The following is a 27,354-nucleotide window of genomic DNA, read 5'->3' as shown; positions in this document are numbered from 1 at the left end:
ACTGCAGAACAAAAAAGCCAGAGATGATTTTGCAGCTCAAAACGCTCTTGCAGCTCAGGTATCTCCTGACACTCAAGAAACAGCTGGCACTGCCTGAAAGAGAAGGTGAGACCACTTCTCTGTAGAAGTGGATTAGCTGGGCAGAAGGAAGAGGCCTCAGCCCCAGGGCCTTCATATCTGGATTTTAACTTCACATGTACTGTGGCTCACCACTGCTCTCAAACACCCTCTGTACCACGGGGCTGCCAGAACCCTTCAGATATGGCTGCTTTCAGCTGCTGGCTTTTCACTCATCCTGCCGCTGAGCTATTTAACACCCACACAGGTGAGCCACAGCAGGACGGGACATGGGGTGGCCGGGGCAGCCAACACCCTGGGGTGAAGCTCCCAGCATCAGTGGATTCAGCCTTCCCCACACCTCCGGGGCTTGTTTTTATTGGTGTTTTTCTGGGTTTTGGAGGGTAAATACGTAACACTGTCACTTGTGAGCAGCAGATGTTGCCAAAGACCCCGTGGCGGCAGCACAGGCAGAGCGGCCGCAGCAGGACCGGATTAGCAGAGCTTATCCCCCCGGCCCTGCCGCCCTCAGCCTCAGCCCTCAGCCCTGGGCCCTCAGCCTCAGCCCTCAGCCCTGAGTCCTCAGCCCTCAGCCCACAGCCCTCAGCCTCAGCCCTGAGCCCTCAGCCCTCAGCCTCAACCTCAGCCCTGAGCCCTCACCCCTCAGCCTCAGCCCTCAGCCCTCAACCCTGAGCCCTCAGCCTCAGCCCTGAGCCCTCAGCCCTCACCCCTCAGCCTCAGCCCTCAGCCCTCAACCCTGAGCCCTCAGCCTCAGCCCTGAGCCCTCAGCCCTCAGCCCTCAGCCTCAGCCCTCAGCCCTGAGTCCTCAGCCCTCAGCCTCAGCCCTCAGCCCTCAGCCCTCAGCCTCAACCTCAGCCCTGAGCCCTCACCCCTCAGCCTCAGCCCTCAGCCCTCAACCCTGAGCCCTCAGCCTCAGCCCTGAGCCCTCAGCCCTCAGCCCTCAGCCCTCAGCCCTCAGCCCTCAGCCCTCAGCCCTGAGTCCTCAGCCCTCAGCCCACAGCCCTCAGCCTCAGCCCTGAGCCCTCAGCCTCAGCCCTCAGCCCTCAGCCTCAGCCCTCAGCCTCAGCCCTCAGCCCTGAGTCCTCAGCCCTCAGCCCACAGCCCTCAGCCTCAGCCCTGAGCCCTCAGCCCTCAGCCTCAACCTCAGCCCTGAGCCCTCACCCCTCAGCCTCAGCCCTCAGCCCTCAACCCTGAGCCCTCAGCCTCAGCCCTGAGCCCTCAGCCCTCAGCCCTCAGCCCTCAGCCCTCAGCCCTCAGCCCTCAGCCCTCAGCCCTGAGTCCTCAGCCCTCAGCCCACAGCCCTCAGCCTCAGCCCTCAGCCCTCAGCCTCAGCCCTCAGCCCTCAGCCTCAGCCCTCAGCCCACAGCCCTGAGCCCTGAGCCTCGGCCCTCAGCCCTGAGCCCTCAGCCTCAACCCTCAGCCTCAGCCCACAGCCCTCAGCCTCAGCCCTCAGCTCTGAGCCCTCAGCTCTGAGCCCTCAGCCCTGAGCCCTCAGACTTCAGCCCTGAGTCCTCAGCCCTGAGCCTCGGCCCTCAGCCCCAGCCCTCAGCCCACAGCCCTCAGCCCTCAGCCCCAGCACAGCCTGTCCCCACAGCCAACCAGCCCTTCCTGGGGATTGGAGCTGCTCCAGCCACCCAGAACACCCCGTGCACACCATCCCCGAGTAACACTGGCTTTTAAAAACCAAAATGTATGTATTGAGAGACATGCACCATAGCACAGGGCAAATAGGTCATCATCCTAATACAAAATGTCCTCTATTTAAGGACTGTGCAGTAGCATATTCTTAGCTGGGAAGGTACTCCCTTAGCCTGGGCTTGGATACAAAAAACTCTGTGTTTTTGACATTCAATAAATAACAGTTTTACTAAAAAGTGCTGGTACATGCATCAAATAAACTATGCATAAACAGCATGTATATTTCACACATAACACTGTCATATATATTTATATAGCTTTCAGTCATACATATTTATCTATGAAATATGAAAATAAATAGCACTGAATGTAAAATAGTACACATAAGCCCACATGAATATATAAAACAGATACATAAAATGTATCTGTTCATATACAGGTAATGTATATGAACCATCTGTAATGGTTCATATACATGAACCATTACAAGTATAATATAAATATAAATATAAATACCTATAAAGCATACGTTATATGCTTTTAAATATACATTTAGAAAACATTCCCTAACATATTTTTTTATATAGCATTCTCTATATAGAACCAATATGTAACATTATATTTATTCTGTTTTTCACAAGGTTCTAAATTGATGTCTTCTTTTAAAAGAGACAGGAGAAATTCTGTGCCTGCCTTCCCTAGCATTTGTTTCTCTCTTTATCTGCTCCTGCAGATCGAACCCAACTGTGCTGCAGAGCTGCCCAGTGATCCTCATTAAAAGGATGACGGTATTTCCAGTGACATGGATCTGCCTGGTTTAACCCCCTTTGCAGAGCAGGATTCCAATTCCGTGTGCTTCTATAAAGATAACTTTGCAATACTTATATTACATATTACACTAATATATTCCTTTATATGGTGCAATATTGCAACACGTAAATAACTAAAGCAATTAATGAGCCTAAGAAAACATGCCTGCATAAGTATTTATTTCTTTTGTACCAATAACTCGAATATGGGAGCCACGTATGGCATTCAGATACACTAAAACACTGTTTTTTCCGTTTGTTTGTATTCCGCACTAGACGCTTTCTACACACAACGCTGAACGCTGACAGCGCGAAGGCGCCGCGCACCCGCGCGAGGCTCGGGGGCGCGCTCAGCCGGGCACGCGCAGCGCCCCTGGCCCCGCCCCCACCCGCCCCGCCCCCACCCCCACCCCGCGGGCGGGGCCTGCCCCGATAAACACGGCCACGTGCGGGGGGGCGGGGCCTGCCCGCGCTTCCGGCAACACGCGCCCGCCGCCGCCACATAAATAGCGCGGAGCGCGCCCGCGGCCACTGCACCGCTCCAGCCGTCGCTCCGGGTACGGCCCCGCGCCGCTCAGGGTACTGCCCTGCTCCGCCCCGGTCTGTCCCGCACCGCTCCGGGTACTGTCCTGCTCTGCCCCGCACCGGGTTCTGCCCAGGTCTGCTACGCACCGCTCCAGTCGCCGCCGCCGCTCCCAGTCCCGGTGTTGGTCCCGCTCTGTGCCGTCGCCATGCCGTTCCTGGGGCAGGACTGGCGCTCCCCCGGGCAGAGCTGGGTGAAGACGGCCGACGGCTGGACGCGCTTCCTGGACGAGAAGAGCGGCGGCTTCGTGGGCGACATCAGCAGGTAGCGGCGGCGGCGCGGTCCGGCCGGGCGGTGCCGCCAGGGGGCGCGGTGCCGGGGCGGGGGGGCTGTCAGGGGCGGACGGGGCCTCTCACCCCGGGCAGGCTCCGGGGCCGCCCCGGTGTCGGCGGAGCGGGGTCGTTGTCTGGGTGACCCCGGCCCTGCCGGCCGAAGGGGTCGGCGGCCCCTCCGGGCCTATAGAAAGCTCCGAGCTGGGGTCCCTCAGCCCCCGGCGGGGTCCCCACGTCCCTACCGAGGCTGTTCCTCCCCGGGCGGCCGGGCCGTCCTTATGGCTGTGGAGTGCGGCGAAAAATCGAGGAGAAGACGAAACCTTGCCCTTCCCCGCGGCCACAGGGCCGTGCCCCCGGGGAGCATCGCCGGGCGTCTCCTGGGGGCCCTGGGGTGGCTGCCCACCCTCCCCCTCCCCACAAAGCAACCTTGCTTGAGGCTTCCTGGGCTCACGCTCGGAAGGATGATGTGTCTGAAGCCATAAATCCTCCCCAGGCCCTGAGTAATGTACCTTACGTGCTGCTTGACTAATCTGGCTGCAAAACATCAACAAACCCCCAAGATGGTGCGGGCAGGAAGCTTTGCAGAGCGTGGGTGTCGTGGGCTCCGGCAAGATCGCTCCTGTCAAAAGCAAACTTTTCTCACAGAGCTCCATCTTCTCCTCAGCTGTGCGCTGCCAGGGCTGGGGTTACTGCCACGTTCCCACTGCTAGGGAAGGGTCAGGAATGCCCATGACAAAGGGACTTGGAGTAAGAGGGGATTTGCTCTGAGACGCTATGGTGCAAGGAGGCTTATGTAGCAGGTATTTCCTGCTCTCTTTCACGTCAGCAGTAAGTAAAAATCAAGTTTAGGTTTGTAATTTGTAAATAGGTAGAAAAGCATCTGGCTGATGGTAGTATGTTGGGAAGACTGAATTTAGCATGGGTTTATACATTCCTTTTCCCATTTAAAAGCAAGGAGGTGACATATTGACCCCGGGCTGAGGTCCTTGCTCAGGTCCAGATGCTCAACCTGTCAAGATGCTATGAAGAATTGTGTGGAAACCTGGCAGTACATAAACAGGGTAATAATCTGCCTCCCATCCTGGAGCTCGTCCACTGCTGCTGTTATGGTGGTTTCAGATTACAGAGTCATTCAGTAGGAAGTCAACAGGCAAGCGTGTGCTGTTGACATGTGAGATTTAAAGCAGATCCATCTTGTGCTCTTGGGCTCAGATTCTGCCACTGCATGGGGCGTGTTAACCTGACCCCCTATTGATTTTGTGCAACCATGATAAAACATGAGCTTGGATATTCCAAAACAACTTCTTCCTTGCTGCCATATTCTGTTCTCAGCTTTTGATCCCCCCGGCAGGAAGCAGCATGGATGGGGGTACATGAGCAGCTGAGATGTTCTGCTCTCAGGTTTAGGTTGTTCTGAGCCAGCTGCAGCTGGCAGAAGTGTCTGGTTCCCCAATTTGTTGTTTCTGTGAGTATTGTTCACCTTCAATGCTGCTGCTCTTCCCCTTCTGCAGTGCTGTGGTGGAGCCCATGGCAGTGGTGCCTCCCCAGAGCTGGGATGCCCTGCCAGGGGGATGCAGAGTAGGAGGAGGGTCAGAGTGCTCTGAAACTGGGAGAGGTTTCTTCTGCCTCTGGGGCCATGCGCAGGTGCCAAACCAGAACACCCATCTGGATCATGCCACAGGGGATTTGGGTCTCTCCTGGCACTGAAACTCTGACTTGGTCACTTGACTTTTGAATATACTGGTGGTGTGGCCACACAGACAGCCAGTAAACAGAGGAAACAAGAAGTCTTGTCCCACAGGTTTCATTCCTTTACAGGAGGCCGTGCTGAATAGCTGTCAGAGGTGTGTTTGGTATGGTGCTTGTGTTTGGGTTTTGTTTGAGATTAAGCAGTGTAAACACATGGCCTGTACAGGAAGCTTCCTGGCTGTGCAAGGGTCCTTGTGGCTGTCTCAGAGGAAGCTTCCCAGGGGCTGAAGCAGCAGCACCATGTTTTGGCACCTGTCAGAGCTCCAGGGCTGTCTGAGCCACAGTGGCTGAGAGGTGCTTGGGACCCTTCTTTGAGTTTAGGCCTGCATGCAGCCATGCTTCATCCCTTGCAAACTGCTAGAGCAGTGGGGATGGCTCTGTTTTGTTCTCCTGGATACATGGCCTGTCTTCTCCTTGGCACCTGTGAGGCACCCAGCACGGGCAGCAGGCTGTGTGCTGGGCCTCTGCTGGGAGCCCCTGGTGCTGCTGCCCTGCCCTGCCACCCCAGGGATCTGCTGGGAGCCCCTGGTGCTGCTGCCCTCCCCCTGCCACCCCAGGGATCTGCTGGGAGCCCCTGGTGCTGCTGCCCTCCCCTGCCACCCCAGGGATCTGCTGGGAGCCCCTGGTGCTGCTGCCCTCCCCTGCCACCCCAGGGATCTGCTGGGAGCTCCTGGTGCTGCTGCCCTCCTCTGCCACCCCAGGGATCTCTGCAGCAGTGCTGTGGCTGCCCAGGGGCTTCTTAATTTCGAGTTGTGGCTTGGATCTGCTGATTTGCAGGTCTGCAGTGTGTGGGGGTGTTGATGCACAGCCTCTTTATAGCTAACCTTTCATTGCCCTTGAAGGAAATGAGGGGTTATAGCTCCCTTCCCTAATAATACAGCTCCAGCAGAGCTCCAGCAGAAGCAGGCAATGGGCAGTCTTGGCCAAGAGATCCTAGCTGCTAACTTGTGTAGTCACTGCTATGTGGGGTCTGGAAAACCATCAGGAAAGTCTGAACCTCAGCTAAGCTTTTCCTGTAAGCTTGAAATAGTATTTTGTGGGAACTCTTTTGTTAATAAATATTTTGAGTACATATATATGTCTTCAGGGATGTCTAAATATGTCCTTCTGTAGCAGACTGACTGGCTCAGAGCAATCTGCTACCTACACTGGGAGGATATGGTGTTACTTAAGGATAGAAATAGGTTAAAGAGTGGAAAAGAACATTGCTCAGCAGTGTCCCAGCATGAACTGTGTAATCTCTGTTACCTGCTCCTGTCATGGGTATCTTGGCTAGCCCAGAATTGAGGCACCAGAGGTTCCTTTGAAAATACCAATACTGGATGTTAAAACTATGCAGATTACTTCTCAGGGGCAGCCTGCAAGAAGGCAGCTTTGGAGGCCACAATAAAAACCTGTCTGTTTTTTTCTCCATGCAGGAAACATAGTGTTCAACAGAATGCAGAACTAAACAGAATCCTTGCTTTGTGTCATTCACAGCTTTTGTAAAAAAGATGATCACAACAAAGAGAATCTCTTCAACAGCATAAACTATGATGTTGCTGCCAAGAAGAGAAAAAAAGATCTGCTGAATAACAAAGCCAAGACTCAATGTAAGACATCTTTTTGGACTTTTATTTAAAAAAAGTTGCTGCAGAAGAATGGAAAATGCTCCATATCTGTGTTTTTTGCACAGTGTACGAAGAGCCTTCTAGAGCCTTGAAGGGCTTTGCGCCCATGTTTGACCTAAGTAGAGAACTTGGATTCAGTTTAACATGAAGATTTATGCCCCTGTTAGTAATCCCTGTTCTGAGGAGTTGTGCTTGTTGTGTTCAGATTTTTGTCATTTGTTTGTCAGGAGGGTAATTTTTTCCTATGGTACATTCAAATGAACCAGTTCCAGTATTTTCCCCCTGTAGACTTCCTTGTGCACAACAGGCTAAATTTATTCTTCCTTCCATATGCATGTTGAGCACTAATCTACATTACTGGAGGCTACAAGCCTGAATGTAAGCTTTGATCCTATCTCTGTGTGCGGAGTGCATGAAAAATGAAATAAGATTTCAGCTCACTCAAAACAATAGAAGGCTTGAAATCTTTCTGTGTGCGCAGCGAGCAGCCGGGGTCTCAGCTGGGGCAGCACCCGGGGGAGCCTGCAGGGACAGCACGGCCTGAGTTGGGCTGACTGCAAGATAGGTACTGCAGTTACATGTGAAGGCTACAAATGTAAACATAGCCAGAGGAAATGACTTGCAATTCCCACACTGCTATTAACTCATTGTGCATCCCCCCAGGATTTTGGAAACTGTTGCCAAAAGTTGGCCCCTCAGTGTATTCAGTTCTCAGAACAAACAAATGTTACCATGACAGTTTTTGGCTGGATTCTGCTGTGACCTACCATTGAAAAGGGCTTGATGCAGGGTCAGCATGCCTGTAACTGAGACTGGGTCTGTCCTTGGACTTACAGTACCAGACAGGAGTACATTCCATAGCTCCAGTTCATTAATTTGCAGGTTGCTTTAGGAGTTCAATAATTTTCTTTATGGAAAGGAGTCCAGCAGGGTGGGGAGAATTTTTTTTATACTAGCAGTTAAATTGCCAGTGTGTGGTGGAAGTAGGGTCAAAAGCCCATGTGAAAATGGAGTGGGAGAGGGACTGAGCAGCATAACTGCTTATAGTACAGGCTCTTCTGCAAACAGAGTTAGCCATGTGTGCTGGGTATTGGGAAGTTATTTTGGGGAATGGATGGGACAACTCCCATTCTGAGGGAAGGGAGGGGCAATTAGAAATAGGAAAATTTTGCTCCCACATAGTTTTTTCTTTTTTAGCAAGTTAGCTGCAAGTATAAGCATGCTCCTCTGAGTCTGACCTCACTGCTGAAAGCTCTCTCTTACATGCTTGGTGTCTCATGACATTTTTGCTCAACTTCAAATTTGACATACAATCCCAAGCCTGTGTAACCAAGATAATAAATAGTTAATAAAATCAATAACAACAAAACCTGGCTGTCAGCCACACTTACTGTCTGGGACCAAAGAGGAGGTGCTATGCTATATCTGTGGCTGGGAGATTAAACATTTACAGTCTTGAGCTGTGTCAATGAAACAGAAGCCTTTTCTGAGGCTTAGGGCTACAGTCTCAAATGAAGCTGTACAGAAACAAAGCAGCTCAGCAAGTTGCTAGATTTGGTTTCAAGTGTAGTGGTGTAAACAAAATAATTTAATTTATAGTAAAAGGCAGTGGATGTTATGAGCAGAACAGGGATACAGCTCTCTGAGGTGGAAGATTAACTGAGTGAAATGTCTTTGTCCAAACAGATTTTCACCAGGAGAAGTGGATCTATGTTCACAAGGGAAGCACAAAAGAGGTGAGTGCTTCTCCAGGTTCTTTGTTCTCTTTTCTACTGATTTTTTACAAGCAGTGGAAGATCCTGTGCTGATGTAAATCAGCAGAAGCTCTTAAGAGATAAGTGGAAGATCTGGCTTGTGGCTGGAATTTCAGTAATGATTTTAAGCCCCTATCAGGGATCCAGGGCTTGATGTACAAGGCTTTGTACATGTGTTTAAAATATGACTTGTTTGCTTCCCTCATTTAAAAAAAACCAGCCATTTGCAGGCCAAGCCATAATACTGTTCTTGGCTTTCACCCAGTACAGTCCTAACATGGAAAATCATTAGAATTTATCACAAGGGCTCGCTTGCACTCATGGAGAGAAGCTGCTGTAGGAGACTGCTCTGAGCTCACACTGTGTATTGAACCCCAGGAATGTGTGGCTCATTCTCCCACGTAAATTCATGGGTCATGAGCAGAGCATGGGTCTCTCTTGGGAAACCACCATAGTCTACACTGGGCCATGCCCACTCTTGATGTCAGTAAGAGCAGCTCAGCAGGAGCCAGGCCTGCCTCCTCTGGCTGTGAGCTGCTCCCATGGTCTGTACCCATCAGCTTGCTAAAATGAGTGGCTCTGGGTCGGGTCTGCCTGGTGCTGGCTGGACTCAAGTGTGCCAAAACATGACCCAGAGTGTTTCTTCTTCTCAGCGCCATGGTTACTGCACCCTGGGAGAAGCCTTCAACCGCCTCGACTTCTCCAGTGCCATCCTGGACTCCAGGAGATTCAACTACGTTGTCAGGGTGAGTCCAAGGCCAGGGCTTGTTGTGATGTGATGGAGGCTCTGCACTGAGCACCAGTTGGGTAATGGGAAGCACTGGCAAAGAAGAGATGTCTGAGCATGCAAGTGGGTGTGTTAGGCTTTTCTGCATGAAGTATGGAAGTTTTGTGTATGGATAGATGCACAAATCTTGTCTTTAGTTTGTTAAAATGGAAAGAAATAATATGATAATGTGGAAGATAATATGTGGAAGATAATATAATAATATGATAATGTGGTGATAATGTGGAAGATGAGTTGTCCTTACCCTAGAATTCCTACTACTTTTCAATTGTGTCATTCACTTTTGAAACCCAAAAGGCTTGGCTTTTAATTCCTGAGTTGTCAGTTCAGTTTCTGAAAAAGAACATGGGCTGTCTGCAGATGCCAGAGGGCACTGGAGACCTCTTTGCTCCAGAAGCTCCACTCTGAGGTGTGTGGAGCCTTGTCTCCATTGATGTGGTACAGGAGAGAGGAGAGCTGAGCATTTTTGGAATGAGGGGATGGGCTGAACCTTTTGGTGGCACTGATCTTAACTTCTCTGTTAAGGATCACAGTTGCTCTTAGTCCTTTGTGACTGGCAGTGGTTTCAGTGTGTGAAACATTTGTTTAGTCCTGACAACATTGGTTAATAAGGGAGTAATCAGCTTCAAGTTTCCTATGCTCTGGCTTTGCAGAATAGGTCAGGGCTTGGTGTGGCCAAGGAAGGAGGTGGTAGTGGTTGGGGGACCTACTGTCCTGAGAGCTGTGTGCATACTTGTACGTTTATCTGCATGTGATCTGCAAATTGATCTTGAATTTCAGAATGCTTAGCAAGATTTGGAATTCAATAAGGTTTTAAAGAGTTATTAACTTGAGGCTGTTTATGAGAAGCTCCTTTTCATGCCTTGTGAGCAACTGATCACTGGTGAGGCAACAGCTGCTCAGGTGTTAGGTTCTGGAGCAAGCAGCAGTGGTATTGCTTTCCCTTTGAGTCCAGTGTCATGAAAAGTGTCTAAGGAAGAAATTATCTGAACAGGCTCCCCTTGATTTGTTCACCTAGGTTGTCCAGGTGACAAGTCACCTGTGGGAACTTCTGTCACTCTGGGAAGGGTACAGGCATTGGGGTGATGACCCACTGGCTGGATAGGAAGGGCAATCACTTGGATGTCCCACAACAGGAGTGGGGACTCTGGGGGAGGCAAAGCAGGATCCAAGTCATGTAAACTCAGGCTCTCCTAACTCTGCTGATTTTGGGACAACTTGTTTTCCTGCCTGTGCAGAAGTGCTCACCAGTGCTGAGGTAGTGGAGTTTCCTGATCTTGGAGAGATATATATACACACACAGCCGTGTCATCTTCAGGGGGATTACTGGAGAAGGAACACTTCATGCCAAGGCCATAACCCTTTAGTCAAATATAAAGAAGGAATGTAAAATAAAACTTTAGTGCTGCAGATATCCCTTTGGCAGACTTTCTTATGACAGCGAAGAGCTCCAAAGACCTCTGCTAAGCATGACCTCAGGTCATGCTGTGCCACATGATGGGCCTCTGCTGCTTGGCCCAATGTGATAGATGTCTCATATGGGACTGCAAAGGTGGAGCACAAGTCCCACTAAATTTTTTGAAGAGCAAATTTAAATTTCACTTAAGTCAGTGGGGTCTGGTGGGGAGCTCAGGCTGACCTTCTTCTCTCTTTTTCTCATGAGGACTACATACACAGCACAATTGGGATGCTTTTAAAAAAACAACAGTTTTGAAAGCTATGGAAGCTGACATGTGTCCTTGTTTCTACAAATTACCTCTCTTCTGAGCTTTTAAGAGTAGCTTTCCCCCAGTAGTTTTACAGATACAGTACTACTGAGAAGTATGAAGGTTTCTAATTGAGGTTGACTTGTGGTTTGGCAGTTTAAAGATCTTAAACCTGGTACCATGGATCAAACTGTAAAATTGACTTCTTAAAATGAAAGGCTTGTATCAGCCAAGTCTCCAGTGGATAGTAGCTCATAAAATGCCTTTTATGCCAGATTTACTCATGAAAAGCTCTGCCTAGATGTGGATCATGTTTATGGTCTTTGCAAGTCACAGGCCTCCTAAAGCACATGGATGGGCAATCTGTCACATGGAAAATGCCTTGAATATTGGCAGGCAAAACGATTTTCCTTTCCTTCCCTCTCCTTGTTCTCTCTAGTTCCACTCCTTGCTCAGGATACCTGATACTAATGTCATGCTACTTAATTCATCAAGCAAATGCTTTTCAAAGAGGGGAGTTTGGTTTTGGAATTGGAGGCTGGGAAAGAATATGACAATGTCTGTAGGGGAAGAAAGGAGAGAGACAGCTGCGGGTTTGAGGTTCTGCTGGCTACACCCAAGCTTGCCCTATAGAGACATAAGCTGCATCACTTGCTGGTAGCAAAATGGGCTCTCAGGCTTAGCATGAACTTACCTTTCTGAGCTTCTCCAAACTTAAGTGAACAGTCCTTAAGTGTCTTCAGTACTTGCTTTCTTGTCACAGGAGTTTCTGCTTTAGATACTTTAGATACACCCAAACGAAGTTCTTGGAGTTTCTAATGGTGCCCAGATGAAACAGGCACCTCCTTCAAGTGGGGTGGAGGTGTGCTGCAAGAAACTTAGCAGGTATCTTTGATGGGCAAATACCATCAGCTGGAGCCAGTAAGTCCATGTAAGTGAAGCAGAAGAAATTTTCTTTGAACATCAGTCTTATCCTGATGGTCTGCTGGTACAGCTCTGGAAGTGCCAAGTTACAGGTGTTGGTGTCATGACTTGGTCCTTGCTGATCCTTCAAATTAGTGCATCTGCTTCCATGTTACAGAACAGTCAGTGTTCCCTTTTCAGGGCTAATAAGGAAGTGTGTGATTGACCCAGAGGACCCAAACTGTTTTTGGTCTGAAGTAGCCCTGGTTTCTCAAAGCCCTGGTCTTAGAGGTTTAATGAAAAGACTGGAAGCATTCTGTAGGCATAATTAATGGGAGCAGAGATAAAGGTGCCTGCAGCCCAGAAGTTGGTTTTCCTTCAGGAACACTGTGTTCAAAGACAGGTTTTGCAGCCTGCTTCTTCAGAAAGGGATTTCTCGTATGATGATTGTGTAGTCTCAAGGAAAGGTGCTGTTTCTGGTCATAAAAGCTTAGGTCATGTTAAGCAGCCTGGGCACAACTCTTGTAAAATAACATGATCTAGGTTGTGTGCAGCCTTCTAAAGTAGTCTCTTAAATTTGTTTCTTAAGTTTTAATAGAGGTTAGCTCCAGGAGTCCTGGATTTGTGCTGTCCTGAAGGAATATCAGCTGGATGCTGTCTCATGGAGATCTGTCAGCACCTGCACTGTAAATCATTATAACTCGCCTTGCCCTGGCTCCACCTGTCAGCCAATGTGACATTGCAGCCACCAAAAGTGAAGGACTAGGAGAGCAAGGTGGGGCTAGAGGAGGAATTTTTCATTTTTTCTGAGCAGTCCAGATGTGAGGAGTCACATCCCCAACCATCAGGAACTTATGGATCCCCACAAGGTGCAGTCCAGCTTTCATATAGCTGGCTTGAGGTATTCAGTGTGGCATTTGCACTTCAGTAGTTTGAGACTTGTGATTTTAATCACTGCAGAGCCCTTCCCTTTTTCAGTCAAGGTTGTACTCTCCTGCTCAGCACAGCAGGATTTTTGGCTCTTTGTGCTGTAAGCCCCAGCAGTGCTTATTTGGGGTGTGGATTGCCTGCCCACCCCTGGGTTGAACCAAGACTGTGGCCAAAGTGCCATCTGGCTGTAGCAGTCTGAGCAATGCTGCACACAGTAGTCATGGGTGCACAGCAGTGTTTTCATGGCCCTGAAGCAGGAGCCCTAGTTCCCTGCCACATGGCACTGTTCTGTTCCCTTTTTCCTATCTTGTGCTTATGAGAGGAGAAGGATCTGCTCTGCTGCTGAAGCTGAGAGACTTTGTTGTGCTGCTGCTCCAGATGGATGGCTGGTGGGTTTGAGCAGGAGCCCCACTGCACTCAGGGGAAGTGAGCAGGTTCCTGCCATGCTGGGTGGGCTTTGGGATAGCCTACTGTATCTCTTGCCTTTTCTCTATAGTTCTGGCAAACCTCTAATAGCAAATAAAATAGGAAGGATTTTTTTTGTGGAGCTACCAGGTCGGTTTTCTCAAATTCTGAGGAGCTGGAAGAGTGAATTTGGATCTAATGCCCTCTTTTCCAGAGGTGTTGCAGACTTCCCAGCTCCAGTTAAAAGTGGCTGGAATGCAATTACTTAGTGTATTTGAAAAGCAGACCTTTTAAAATTGCTCTTAACCTTTCCCTGTGCACTCTCTCCTACCATCTGTCCCTCTCAGTTGAGCGTGGGCTGGACTTAATGCAGCCACATCATAACACAGGCTTGCAGCTCTGGTCTTTTTACTCTACTCAGCATTAATCTGAATTCATCTGTCTGCTTTAGTCTGTATTATGCAAGTGGCAACATTAATTTATTTTTTTTTATACTGCTGTAAACCCCAATTTGGCAATCCATTAACTGAGGTCATACTTGGGGACTGTGCCAACACTAAAAGACCCCCCAATGCACTGGAGCATTTGGGGCACAGATGAACTGTACTGCTTACCTGGTTTGTGTATTATATGAGCACAGAAGAATAAAATATCTTTTGATTTGGAAGACTAGCTAGTTGCTTCAGTCAGTGGTCCCTGGGGAGTGGAGTAGCCCTAGAAGTATTCACAACATAGTTTTCATATGGAATTTCATCCTGTGTTTATTGCTGTAGGAGAAGGGAGGTGACACATGATATCTGAGCTGGTTCACTGAACATAAATTGAACCTTGGTAAACACAGACAGGGCAAATTTGAATCTGTTCCTTTGGCTAAATTAATTTTGTACCAATTTAATGTTCCTCAAGGAACTGAGATTTTTATCCTCATTGTTCTAAAAGAACAGCCCTGGTGTCCAGCTCCTCTGCTATTACATTACATGATGCTTATCGCTGTGTGCATTTTGGTGTTTTTAGTAAGGGGCACAATGTTGCTAACACCCAGTGTGGAGGAAACTGTCTCTGTGCCAGCTCCAGAACAGTGCAATCTGGAGACAGCAGTTGTTTGTGCACAGACAAGCTGATCTGGGTGCATGTGTGGCCACTGTACAGATGGAGTCTGGCAAATTGATCACTATAATCAAAGGTCTGAAGGCTAAACAGTTTAGGGTAACAGAGTACTACAGACTACTGTGGGACATTGGTTGAGTTTTTTTCCTACTTATTCATCCAGTATTTAAAAAAATAAGGACCTTTTATCAACTTTTCAAACATCATGCAAGCTGCCTTGTATTTAGTTATTGTGGTCTCATTTAGCTGATACAGCCAGAAAGTCCACTGATGCTTGTGCACCAAATATTCCCCAACTCTCCTGCATCTCCCATTTCCTCCAAACAAGCCAAGAAAACAAGCAGCCTGTCCTTGACAGGACTTAGTGCAGGTCTTTTTTCATCTTGGAGTTTTTTTTGGTCATGTGAGGTGCAAGATATTAATAGAATGTAAACTCAAAGCCATCTGATGGTGGTGTTGGCCTGGATATTAAACAGAAGAAGAGATAGGAGCAGTGAAGTCGCCTCAGTGACCAAAGTGGCAGTCACATGCCAGTGCCCCAGATGAGCAGGGCAGGCTGCAGTAATACCTCTCCCTCAGCTCCCACTTCATGGCAAGCTGCCGGTGACTTTTTGGATGCATTCCTGTCATTCTTACAGCAGGGCAAACAGTTCAGCTCATGACTTATCAAGTCTAGTCAAAAGCCATCTTAGTTACTTGACACAAGTAGTTGCACCTTCTCTGGACTCTCTGTGGTGCCAGCAATGGGATACTGGAGCTGCAGATGATAAAGGATTAATAAGCTGGTCATGTGGCAATGTGTTGATTGATTTGTAGCATAAAAGGTTTTTCCTTTCCTTTCTAAATTAAAACAGAAGTCTATGTACATCCAAAACAAATGGACTGACACGTGGGCAGGCTGTGCATTTATATAATGTTGGGGGAAGGGAGAAAGGCTTGTAAGATCACAGGCCACATGTTCTGCAGAGCATGTTCCATAGGAAATTTCCCCAGCTGTCTTGTGGCACAGAGATGGGGAAGAGAGAGTATCCTTCTGTTAACAACTGCAACCCAGATTCACTGCTCAGCTTGCCCAAGAGTCAGGAGGTCAATGATGGGAAGTAAATTCTAATTGAAAGTAAAAGTAAGATTTCCATTAGGGAGGTTAACCAGTAAACAGGGCAGACAGGGAAAGGTGGTTTGTTACTGTGGTTGTTAGAGCTAAACAAGGAAGGAGACTTTGGGAGGGAAGGGGTTTGTGGGGAGGGCTTTTGTTCTTCCTACAGCACGGAACCTTTCTGTCGTGGTGACAGCGCTCTGACAAAGCCCATGCAACCAGCAGGTGACGTAAATTGTGGAGTCTGATTCTCATTAATGGTCTGTCAATAATGTGCCCATGCACACAGGCATTTGCTCGTGCTCCCTTATGACACTGCTTGTTTGTGCCCCGGTGTGGGATGGTGATGCTGGCTGAGGCCGTTCCCTTGGTGTCAATAGTGGCTGCCAGTCCAAGCACCACTGTGGTTTCTCGGCATCTCTGAGCCATGAAATCAAGTTCCCTCTCCCCCTACAGTGAGGATAATTAAAATGCCTTTTTTCCCCCACTACCTCTTTTGATGTGAGTTTAATTATTTGGCCTCTGCTCTCCTTCCCTTTTTGCATTACGTTGCTCTGTTGTTCTGTCTCCTTTTTATTTTTAAGCAGCAAACAAGTCTCTGGACTGTTTTGCTGTGTCATGTGACTAGGAGTCAAGATTAGAAAGGTATCTCTGTGCTCTAAGGCTTGCAACTTCTATTTTTATCCACAGCTGTTGGAGCTGATAGCAAAGTCTCAGCTGACGTCACTGAGTGGCATTGCCCAGAAAAACTACATGAACATTTTGGAAAAAGTGGTTCAGAAAGGTAAGAAACGGAAATGGTGAGGAGGAGTCTGATTTAATCTGGTGTACTTTGGTGAACCACATCTTTAACAATAGTCAGGCAATGCAAAATGGGTGAAGAGGGGCTCCACTGTTTCTGTAGTGCACTTCTGCTTTCTTTTCCTCAATGAAGGGCTTGGTGAGAGGGGAAGGAATTTCTGTAGTCTGGTAGGTGTCTGAGAGGTGACTCCTCCTTTCCCAGCTTTGCTCACTGCCACCCCTTCTGCATCCTACTGAGTCCTATTTCTGGCTGCTCATGCCCTTGGCCAGGCATATCTGCAGTCCCTGCTGCTGCCTTGCTGGCATTGTGCTGTACCTGCTGCTCCCACTGCTCTGGAGGGGTCTTCACCTGTTCAGGGGAATGAATTGTGTTTGAGATGTGGCACTTCCCTCGTGGATGCTTAGCTGTCCCTAAAGCCTGGGCATTGACAGCAGCCTGTTGTTATACATAATGAGAAATGTGCATTAGATGGGGAAGAGGTGCACGTAGATAACTTCTTGCACAGTATCAGAGGGGAAAACTGGCTGGTTGCCAGAGGCTGGAAATGGGAAGTGCAGCAGATCTCATCTGCTTATCCTGGGAGGCTCTCTTTCCACCTGCTGTCTAACCTGCTCTGACTTGCTAAGGTTTAAGTGCTTTCCTCTAAAAAGAAAAGCACAGGCTGGCCCTCTTGGCCTGTGAAATTACAGCAAATAACTTGCCTGAGAAACATGTAGATTCAGAGAAGGGTTTTGACAATTCCTATTTTTAACCTTTCCTGTTCTTCCAAAGTCCTTGAAGATCAGCAGAACATCAGGCTAATAAGGGAATTGCTGCAGACCCTCTACACATCCCTCTGCACGTTGGTTCAACGCGTCGGCAAGTCTGTCCTGGTCGGAAACATCAACATGTGGGTGCACAGGATGGAGAGCATTCTTCACTGGCAGCAGCAACTGAACAACATTCAGATCACCAGGGTAAGCACAAATCCTGAAAGCTAAAAATATTTTCTCCATCATGAAACTTTTTTTTTTTGTCAATGGCTCTCGTTTGGGTGACTGCTTCCCACTCTACTCTCAGTGAAAGCACAGACTTGGAAGGGCCTGGAGTTGCCAAAATAACTGGATGCTTTCCTAGCATTACTTGACTCCCTTAATTCAAACTCAATGTACATAACCCAGGATCATGCTTGAGGTTACTGGTCACAGACTGGCTTGAGTCCATAATGGCTTTGAAGTACTGTGTGAACAGAGCTGGACAAAAAACCATCTTCCCCTCCTCAGTCCTCAGAGGCCAGGCCTCAGTGTGAAAAGTCAACTCAGGCTTTCTCAAATTGAACAATTGCCTTCAAAATTTGTTTACCAGACAGCCAAGGTTTTTAGATTTGTTTAATCTGTAAATTAAATGCAAATTTTCAAATAGCTGCATAACTTCATACTTCCTGGCTGAAAATACCAATGATTCTTCCAGTAGTCTGGAATTACCTGTTCTAGCTGGATGAGTCCTGCTTTTACAACATCTGTTTTTTCAACAGCATCTGTGGGGATGGGAAAGATGTTTTAGATGATAAATTTCTAGACTGGCTTTACATGGGAATCAAATCTGAACTTGTTTCCTGTGACATAATCACAGCAGGTTTGATGTGGGACTAGACCTCTGGATGTCATCTGGTCAAACCCCTTTGCTCAAGCAGGGATACAACAATAAGTTGCCCAGGACTATATGTACATTCTTTACTCCACTGAAATGCTAAAGCTTTCCCCCCATGCTGACATCTGTTGATGTTCTCCTTGTAATCTTGAAGAACTCTGCCTATTCAGGCAAAAATGATCAAAATATTGCTTGTGAAAGGAACTGCCTTTTATACATAGTTGTGTAGGTTTGCAGACACTTTAGCAAAAGTAAATAAAATACATGTAGAGCATGGAAAAAAAAAATCATACCACTGAAGATAACTTCAGTTCAAGCTGGAACAAAACCAGATGAATTCAGAGAAGGGAAGAAGCTCAGCTCTGTGCAGCCAGTTACTTATGGTGCAGAGAATTTGTGGTGTTTCTGAACGGGAAAATGTCTTGCAACACCCAAGACCTACATCTTTTTTAAAAAAACCCAGAAAATGTAAAACCAACCTTGAAAAAATGTTGTATGTGCTATAGCTGCTTCAAAAAAAAGACAAACTTCTGCCCAGAAAATGACAGCTTACTGATCTGTTCTGGTCTAATCTATGTTCTTTCTGCAAAAAGAAGTAATTCTTGAAAAGTTCTGGAAAAGAGTACTGAGGGAAAACTAGTAGCAGATAAGCTTTTGACCTGATCCAGAAAACCTGTAAGGATTTGCTTGAGTCACACAAGCTTTTGGGTTTTTTTTCAGAAAAAGATATACAAGTGTGAGCTTTCTTTGGTTTTTGGTGGTTTTTTTTTAACCCAAGAGTCTCTGAGCTTACTCTTGCCTGTTGTGCCCTAGCAAAGCTTATATGCAGCCATAGTTCAGAAGAATGCAAAACACAGCCTGGCAAGGAAGAGCAGTGGGACATGATCCAGGGATCCAGTGCATTCGTCCTCCCCCAAAAAATGCACCAGGCTGTCATGGAAAGGAATGTCCTCCAGACACTGCAGGGACAGTTGACTCCTCCTGGAGTGACTGTCAGCTCTGCCAGGCAGGTGGTGCTGCAGAAATGGATGTTTTGGCTGAGGAGCTCAGGTCCTTGCAGGTCCCAGCAGTGTTGCTGCTCGGGGCAGGCCGGCACTGAGGGAAGGCAGGAGCTGCTGCTGTGCTGACATACTTATTGTTCCTTGGTGTCTCCCATGCCGTGGGATGGCTGGGGATGGGACCACATGATTAAAAGCAGCCTCATGCAGTGTGTCCCTGCTGCTGGTGGGCTGTGTGCTGCTTGTTTGAAACAGTTAATAGCTCTGCCAGAGATGAGGCGGGTGCTGTGACTCTGCAACTTAAAATAGCAGCCTCTCTGTGCAGGGTAAAGGATGAACTTGGCACATCTGTCTAACATTGTTTCTTTGTTGGAGCCCAATCCTAGAAGCTGCTGTTTGCCTTAATAAGGCTGGGGCTGGTTTTGAAGCTGCAGCTGGTGCCCAGGTTGTGGTCCTTGCTGATGCCTTGCTCCTATGTATAGCTTGGATTTGCCCTGAGTGCAGGACATGCAGATCTCCTGTGGTCAATTTGCCCTGGAGCTGTACCCCAGGTGGACTTGCAAAATAATCCTGGACCCTGTGGAGGCTAAGCAGAGGTGAATGGGGCTGCCTTTTGTCTCTTTAGGCTAGGATCTGCTTTTGTGTGGCTGAACAGCCTGGAAAACCAGGGCTGTGGGAAAGGGGCAGGTCCTTCAAGTGTTCCCAGAGGAAAAGCTAACCCTGCCAGCAGTGACCTGGGAACCCGTGCTGTGAGTGCTTACCAGCCACTGCTGTGGTTGCAGCAAGACCCTGTGATGATATAAGCTAAAACCCATGTCAGAAGAGCATGGGATTCCCAGCAGTGTAACCAGAGCTGAACTTGAGAAGCAATGCCCATCTGCCTGGAGGTGGAGAGGCCTGGATGGACAGTAGCTGATACCACAATACAGCCAATGTCCTGCTGTAGTGAAAGCTGATGGTGATACTTCAGGGAGCAGTCTCACAAGTATGGATGTAGGGTGGACATAAAGGAGAGAAGGAGGCTTGGACTGCAACTCTCCTAATTACTGTACTACGGATAAATGTCCTCTTCCTTGAGGTTATCCCAAACAGTTATGGGCCAGAAGATCCAATGTTAAGTCTCCTTTATTTAGAAGAGGGAACTGCTGCTTTGTTCTCTGTGTGAAGGAGTTTTAAAAAAGCAGCAGTTATGCTGCAAGCTAGGATTTCTTAGGTTTCCATCTTCCTGGGAGCTCAGCTCTGTGTGTCTCTTGCAGCCTGCCTTTAAAGGAACCACGCTCACGGACCTGCCCCTGTGTTTGCAACTGAACATCATGCAGCGACTGAGCGATGGCAGGGACCTGGTCAGCCTGGGCCAGGTGGCTCCTGACCTCCAGGTGCTCAGTGAGGACAGGCTGCTGTGGAAGAAACTGTGCCAGTACCACTTCACAGACAGACAGGTATGAGGAGAGGTGCAAAGTGCCATCAGTTTTTGGTGTACCCCCCCTCCCCAGAGTGTCTGCCCTGCATGTTCTCTTACTTGGCTGGCTCTTGGATCTGAGGACTGTGCAGCAAGCTGATAATATAAGCTGGCATGGAAAAGGCTGTGAAGATGATTTATATAGAGGGTTTTACATGCCACAGCAATGATTCCTGAAATAGGAGCTTGGGGAATTAATCATACACTGAATTTCAATCCTAATCCAGGTGGGAACAACTGCATGACTTGCAGTTGCTCCTTGCCCCACGTGTGCAGGGAAAACGTGCAGGCAAGCTCCAGCAATCACCTTGATGTCCCAGGGACTGACACCCTTGCAGAGAATCTTTGTGGATGTGTCCATGAGCTGTACTCCCTTGCCCTTTAGAGCAAGAAATCCCCTCTGAGCTGTTCTGTGAGTGATGGGATGATATGTGGAAAACAGCCCTGCTGCTGCCCACTTTGTACCTGTGTAAACATCTCTGGCAGGCTGGGAGTCATCAGGGATCATCTAAACTTAAAAGCAAACAAACAAAAATCACTCTCTGTTTATGGGTGAATGTCAGGGGTGTTTATGCTAGACCTCTGCACTTCAGAAACCATGTGCCAGATTTCTCTGCTGACCTGGCTTTATTTACTCACTCTGAATCTGACTTTGGAAGTGATTCTGGAGGAGTTATTTCTTTTATTAAGTAAATTCAAATCCAGTCTCTGCAACTAATGAACCCTAAAAGAGAAATGGGTGTCTCCCAAACTAATATGGTAAATCACTGTCTCTTACAGAAAAATACCTCAACTTTTACAGCTATTAAATGCAACTCTACTTGCTGTGCTGCCTGCCAGAAACAGTGGTCAGAGCAGTATGAGAGAGCTCCCAGGGTTTCAGGCTTCCTATGGTGAGGTTGATGAAGGCAGAACAGACCCTCATAATGGTATTGAGTGAGGCTGTTCCCATCAGGAAAATGCTTATACCTTTTTCAGCTATAAGTAGAAAGTAAGAAGCTGAGAAGTGTTCAAAGTAAGAGCTTTCTCAGTGTTGCAAGGGAACTGTTATCGCACTGGCAGGGTTGACATGTGAAGGAGGGAACACCATGAGCTGAACAGACCAAAACAGTTTTTTGACCTGCTATAATTGTGTGCATCTTTTCTTTAAGATTCGCAAACGTCTGATCTTATCTGACAAAGGACAGCTGGATTGGAAGAAGATGTACTTCAAGCTCATAAGGTGTTACCCACGGAAGGAGCAGTATGGTGACACACTGCAGCTGTGCAGGCACTGCCACATCCTTTCCTGGAAGGTATGAGGTGCTGGTGGGACAGACTTGACTGGGGCAGGAGCCATGGGGCATCCAGTGCTTCTCTGAGTGCAGCTGGCTTAGGCTGTGGCAGTTCATTTGCCTGCATAGCCTAGTGAATCCCTACATTTTAATTCTCCCTCAGCTATTAAGGCCCTTTCTTCTCTGTGCTTCAGAGATCCCAGCTTTATCTTGAACATGAGCAGTGTCCATTGAGGCCAGAGGGTTGGAAAATGGGGGGCATGTTTTAGGGCTGCCTGCAAGAAATCATTTTAGCACTGCCAGCAGCTTCCTCTACCCATTATATGCAAATGGAGGTCTTGGCAACAGGATTAGCTGGAATGAAAGCTGATGGCTGCAAAACAGCTCAGGACAAAAATCTGCTGACCACTGTGGTGATATGCAAGGCATGTCTCTGGAGTTAAATTCCAGTAGCTGATGGTAGGCTCTAGACTCTCTTCCCTCAGAAGGGGGGAACAGAATTAATTGGATCCTTGCTGCATTTTTTGATGACTTGCCCCTAAGATATTAATTCCAGTTCTGAGCTGTCTGCTATTCTGGGCTCTGCTCTACCTATTTGCACATGAGATGTCTGGCAGAGGGGCAGTGCTAAGTTGGCTGATGCTTTGGCAGCCTTTCTGCAGCCTCTCTAAATAGAATTGTTTTCTCTTTCCCAGGGTACTGATCACCCCTGCACAGCCAACAACCCAGAGACTTGCTCCACCTCTCTTTCACCACAAGAGTTTATCAACTTGTTCAGGTTCTGAACTTGGGTCAGCACAGCCTATGCAATTCCTACAGGACACTGTCACAGAGCTTGGACACTCCATTTGTAAATAGTGTAAATATTCATGTTTGCTTGAAGCTCTTGAGTCAAGGAACAAGAGGATCTCGGAGAAGAAAGGTGAAGTTGCTCACTGACAAGCAGCACTTAAGGAATACAGACTTCCATAGGAATGGTGTATAAATACAGCATGTTGTACAGAGTCCCTTTTTTATCATCAGAGTACAAGATACAGGGCAAAAAGACCTTCATTTTTTGTTTTTAGAAGTTAAAAATGAATTTGCCCCGCATCCATTTGAGAACTCTTTGGTTTGTTTCTAATAGAGAGAAAGCAATATGAGGCTAGGACTGTTGAACTGTTCCTCCATCTGGTTTTATTTAGCATACATATTTATAAGTATGACATTTTAAAAATATTTATGAAAAATATCCCTGTGACAAGTATAATAATACTTTTGTGTTTTTAAAAGGACACATTGTGAAATACTTAGGATAGAAATCTAGCCTACTTACAAGACAGAATCGCAACACACCACTTTCTACCTCCAATAGATTGAGTACCTTTCAAACAAAACTCCAGTGTACAATGTGAACTTTTGTATTTTGTACAATGATTTAAAGGGAAATGTTTGTGATAGTAAGCATCTTTTCCTGTATTAATGCTTACGTCTTTACATTAGTTTTCTTGCTCTACTCAGTGCTTGAATGCCTAGATGATAGGCACCATACGAATACCTAAGAATTTACTCCATCCTCTTTTGATTTGTTGGTTTCATGAAAGACCATGCAAATGTGACAAGAGAAGACAAAAGGATGAGCATTATCTATAAGGGAGGAAGTTCTATAATAGGGAAACAAAGGACTGGATTTAATCTCACAAGGTAAATTCTGATCTGCTTCATTAGGTTAATTGCACTAGTTGAAATACTAAGTGAGGTTAGAATCTGTTTTTTCGAGCCTATGTTTTCCAACATATACACTGCTCTGTATTCCTACTGCTGTCAAGTGAATTCAGTCATCTTGGAGCTGGCAAAATATGGGGGAGCTGGGCCACTGAATCTCGTTAAATGATGCGGTTTTTATTCCCTGCAAGACTGGCAGCAAATGTTTTGTGTCAGAGCCCTGGAGCTTAGGGAGTGATTGGTACTTAGCAGTCAGGGCTTGGCTAAGCAAGGGATTTCCAACATACTGATATCTTTGGTTCTTTGTCCATGCCAGGGGCAAAGACCCAAGGACCCTAGTCCCTTCTGCTTCCAGTGCTGAGCTGCTTGTGGGATCCTCTGACCCTAACCCAGAGCTAAATTTTCAGTCCTGTAGAGTAAGTGGCCACTTCACCATGGCTGTGATCTGGTTCACTGTCTCCTCTGTTGCATGCAGTGCTTCACTTTTCTCTAGAGTGGAGCTTGAAGAATCCAGCTCCTACATAGCAGTCTGAAAACCTGCAGTGGAAAGTTTTTGCTGTTTGCTAGTGGATTTCCTGTATAGCACTTTCTCTGTGTATGATGTAAGCAGGATACCTTGTAAGGGTAAATATTTAGTGGGTTGTGTGTGACTATGTACAAAAATTTTGAGGAAAAGGAGTACTCAGGACAATTCAGGAAGAACTACTTGAGTTAATTATTGTTAAATATGCTGTTCCTTTTTTTACATTTTTATAACTGACTTTGAACACTTTTCTGCAGCTGTTTGTATTTTAAAATGACAGTATTTGCATTTTTGCAAACTAAATCACTTTGCATATTCTTGGAAGAGATGTGAAAAGGGAAAAAAACTGCCTCTAGATGGAGCAGTGGGAAGAGGGGAAGAAAACATGGAAAATGCTGTCAAGAACTGCCCTTCTCCAGCCACCTAACAGCAAATCCCAAGTTTTTGCTCTTCCAGAGAGTTCTGTGAGCCTGCACCACCCTTAGCCCAGAGCTTGTCACTCTCCAGAGATGAGGGAAAAGCACATGCAGGATAGCAAGCTTTATCTTGGTGTTGATGCCCCGTTCATCAGTTTGACTGCTGGTGGAAAGCATAAGCCTCCTGATCATACCCATGTCAACTGAAAGTGATTTAAAAACTGCTACCTTGGAAAAACACACTTGTGCTTGTTTGGGGGATGTTTGTGAGTAAAGGAGGCCAGTTTCTGTTTTCCTCCTGCGTTGATGGCAGCGGGTAGACAAGGCTGAAATCTGGCTTCAGTGAGTGAGGACATAAAGGAGTGAAACTTGCAAGTGAAGTGAGTGAAGCATTGCCACTGAGTTTGGAGAGTCCTGTAGCTCCTTTTTCCAGCAGTGAGAAGATCTGTCCCTTTGGCATCTTTTGTTTCTAGCTCTGACTTGGGGCTGGTTTGTTTTCTAGTTTTGCCTCTGCCACCCATGGTGAGCCAGCCCGTTGAATTGGGGAGGGAACAGTATTTTGGTATGAAATGCTGCAGCATTCTGCCTACTCTGCATCTGTGCTCAGCCCTTACCCTCTGGGAGATTGGGACACTGAGTGCATTTTAAGCTCAGATTTGAATCTGGCCTACTGCATTCCTTGTGTAAGAAAATGGGAATTCTCAGCATTGAGCTGTGATTTGGGAAGGTCTTGGCTCCAGCCATTGCCTCTATCAACCCTTCACTGGCCTCCTCTACCCAGAGACCATGGGTCATGCTGACAACAGATTTAATGTGCAACTGAGGCTCCTAGTTTTAAAACTTACTTCAATTACTGTGTGTTTTATTTTTTAGCACTGTAAGGGTCAAAGTGCTGAAGATGATTTGTAATACATAGACACTTGGCTGTTGCTTGTGTGAGGTCTTGGAATATTGCTGTCAGTGTCCAAACCAGCAGCAAACCAAGCAGCTACTGTACAGAACAAAACAGAGTAAACAGAAAGAAACAGAATAAGCCTTATTCAGTTATGCCTCAGTCATTGCCCTCCTGCTGCAGCAATTGTCAAAGATGGCCTTGCTCTCTTTGGGGACCCATTGTTTCTTGAGTGGCTGGTACAGGGAGATGTTGCAGTGAATTCAAGACTCTTGGTTTGTATTTAAAACAAAATGCTGTTGCATCCAAATACCTTACTCATTCACAGACAAAGCAATCAGTATTTTAGGGGTGCAAAGGCATCTGCCTGGCTGAGGGTGGCAGAGTTACAGAACTGACAGTGATATCAGGGGCTTCCAGGTGGGATGGTTTAAGACTGCTCTCCGGCAAAAAGGACTTCTTCATTTTAAGACAATTGTGGCAAAGCTGTTGTGAAGGGAAAAACAGACTTTTGCTTGTGTTTTGGAAATGGAATGTTGTTTTCAAATGACATTTCACTTTCCACTTAGTTGATGCATTTCCATTAGATATGCATCAGTTCTTATACTAGGAAAGGAGAGTTTTTCCTCTCTTAGGGGTTTTCTCTTGCCAACATCTCCAGGGAAATCTCATTGTCTTTAGAGGATGTATTAACTAGTGCAACAGCATAGACCATGGTGCTGTGAAGAGGAAAAATAGATCCATGCAAGGGAGGAGGCTTAGAAGGGGAGAGATCCTGGAGATCTCTGTTTCAGCTTTCCAGAAGAGGCCAGTTTTTGATGTGGTGGCCATTTCAAGAGGCACGATTTCAGCTGTACATACCTTAAGCCATTTACACTAACTATGGTATGCTGAAGTTTGATCATAAAGTGTGTGTACCTCCTCTTATGTTTTTGGGTTTCTTTTTTTTAACTGTGGGAGTTGCTAGATCCTTCATTATGTAAAGTGATTAGGAAAATGTGTATTGCTCTGAAGACATTGCTTTGTATGTAAACATTTAATTGCACCCTGCCACTTTCTGTATATGGGAATATATTTTATATTGTTTTTCTTTGCCCCAGGTTTTAAACTGTTTGTATTCCCATTTGTTTGACTTCAGTTACTTTTGGGAAGCTGTCACCTTCTAGAATATGCACAGGTACTAAACCAGCTTTTCTTGCCCAAAAAATTCCTTGGCCCTTAGTTGCTAGAATTTCATTTAGAGCAGGAACATTTCAAATCCTGTTGTGTAGCAAACAAATCAGATGTGCTTTTCACACTGAGCTCCTGCTTGGTACGGCAAAGCAGCGTTGTCCTCTGCGGTTGTCCTTACAAACGTGTTGCACATCTTCCCTGTAGGTCAGCACCTTGCCAAAAAGACTTAGCTTTAAATTAAAATGCCCCTCTTTGTAGCTGGCCTGTTTGCACAACCCAGGCCCTGTGCAGCTGATGGCTGATCAGGCTGGTGCAGACTCCCTCCCTCCTTCAAGGGTTGGGACTCTGGTGTTCTGCTTGTGCTGCTTTCTCAGCTCTTTGCTTGTACTGATGCTGGTTCCGGGCTCTAAGCTGTGGTCAGCCCTTCCACACAGCTGTCAGCCTGTGGCTGCTGGCTCTGAGTCTTTACCAGCACCCAACTTCTATCCAGTGTCTTCCTCCAGTGATTTTGTTGGTAGCAAATCAGCTTTGCAGGAGAACAAATCCATCCTGTCCTTGACACATGCAGTCAAGTATAAAGGTACTCTTGACACCAGAGAAATTCCCTCTCTGTTGACCAAGTGTTGCTGCTTCTTCTCCTGGGAGGGCAACTGAGGGTGGAATTTGCATTTCTTTAGCCATCCTGTGCTGCACAGAATGTTAACGTGTCAGCTACCAAGAGGACATTTTAATTTGAAATAGAAAATATGCTCATCTTTAGGAACTAATCTACAGTAATTATAAATACTTATATATGGAAGAGAGCGTGTGTTCTGTTTTATTTTTCCTTGAAGTTTTAACTAGAGATGATATGAAGTGAAAGGCATCCCTTATATATAAGACTTCTGTTTAATATTATTGTGTGGTTAAAATCCTTCCATTATAAATTTGCACACTTTTCTCCTCTTTCCTTGCATGTTCAACTGATTTTTATAGCTGTTCTGTGCAGACAGTATTTTTGTAAAACATTTTTGACACTGAATTGCAATAAATGTTCAAACAATGTGAACCACAGAGT

At 46.9% G+C, this 27,354-nt stretch overlaps 1 protein-coding gene across 1 annotated transcript; it reads left to right on the top strand.

Annotated features, from left to right (window-relative positions):
- The first annotated feature begins 3,008 nt into the window (after positions 1-3,008).
- On the top strand, positions 3,009-27,331 carry FBXO32 (F-box protein 32). The gene is made up of 9 exons (XM_058034440.1): positions 3,009-3,372; positions 6,609-6,721; positions 8,426-8,475; positions 9,147-9,239; positions 16,118-16,211; positions 17,001-17,185; positions 20,113-20,295; positions 21,467-21,610; positions 22,285-27,331. Exons 1-9 carry the CDS (start codon positions 3,257-3,259, stop codon positions 22,372-22,374), a joined length of 1,068 nt encoding a protein of 355 aa, XP_057890423.1. The 5' UTR covers positions 3,009-3,256; the 3' UTR covers positions 22,375-27,331.
- Positions 27,332-27,354: the final 23 nt, after the last annotated feature.

This window comes from Melospiza georgiana, chromosome 1 (assembly GCF_028018845.1).
Source record: "Melospiza georgiana isolate bMelGeo1 chromosome 1, bMelGeo1.pri, whole genome shotgun sequence".
Taxonomy (NCBI): Eukaryota; Metazoa; Chordata; class Aves; order Passeriformes; family Passerellidae; genus Melospiza; species Melospiza georgiana.
This window is presented reverse-complemented; position numbering and strand designations above follow the sequence as displayed.

Coding starts and splice junctions, on each gene's coding strand:
- FBXO32 (XM_058034440.1), top strand. CDS start 3,257: ATGCCGTTCCTGGGGCAGGACTGGCGCTCCCCCGGGCAGAGCTGGGTG. Junction 3,373..6,608: donor TTCGTGGGCGACATCAGCAG/GTAGCGGCGGCG, acceptor TGTCATTCACAG/CTTTTGTAAAAAAGATGATC. Junction 20,296..21,466: donor ACCACTTCACAGACAGACAG/GTATGAGGAGAG, acceptor CTTTTCTTTAAG/ATTCGCAAACGTCTGATCTT.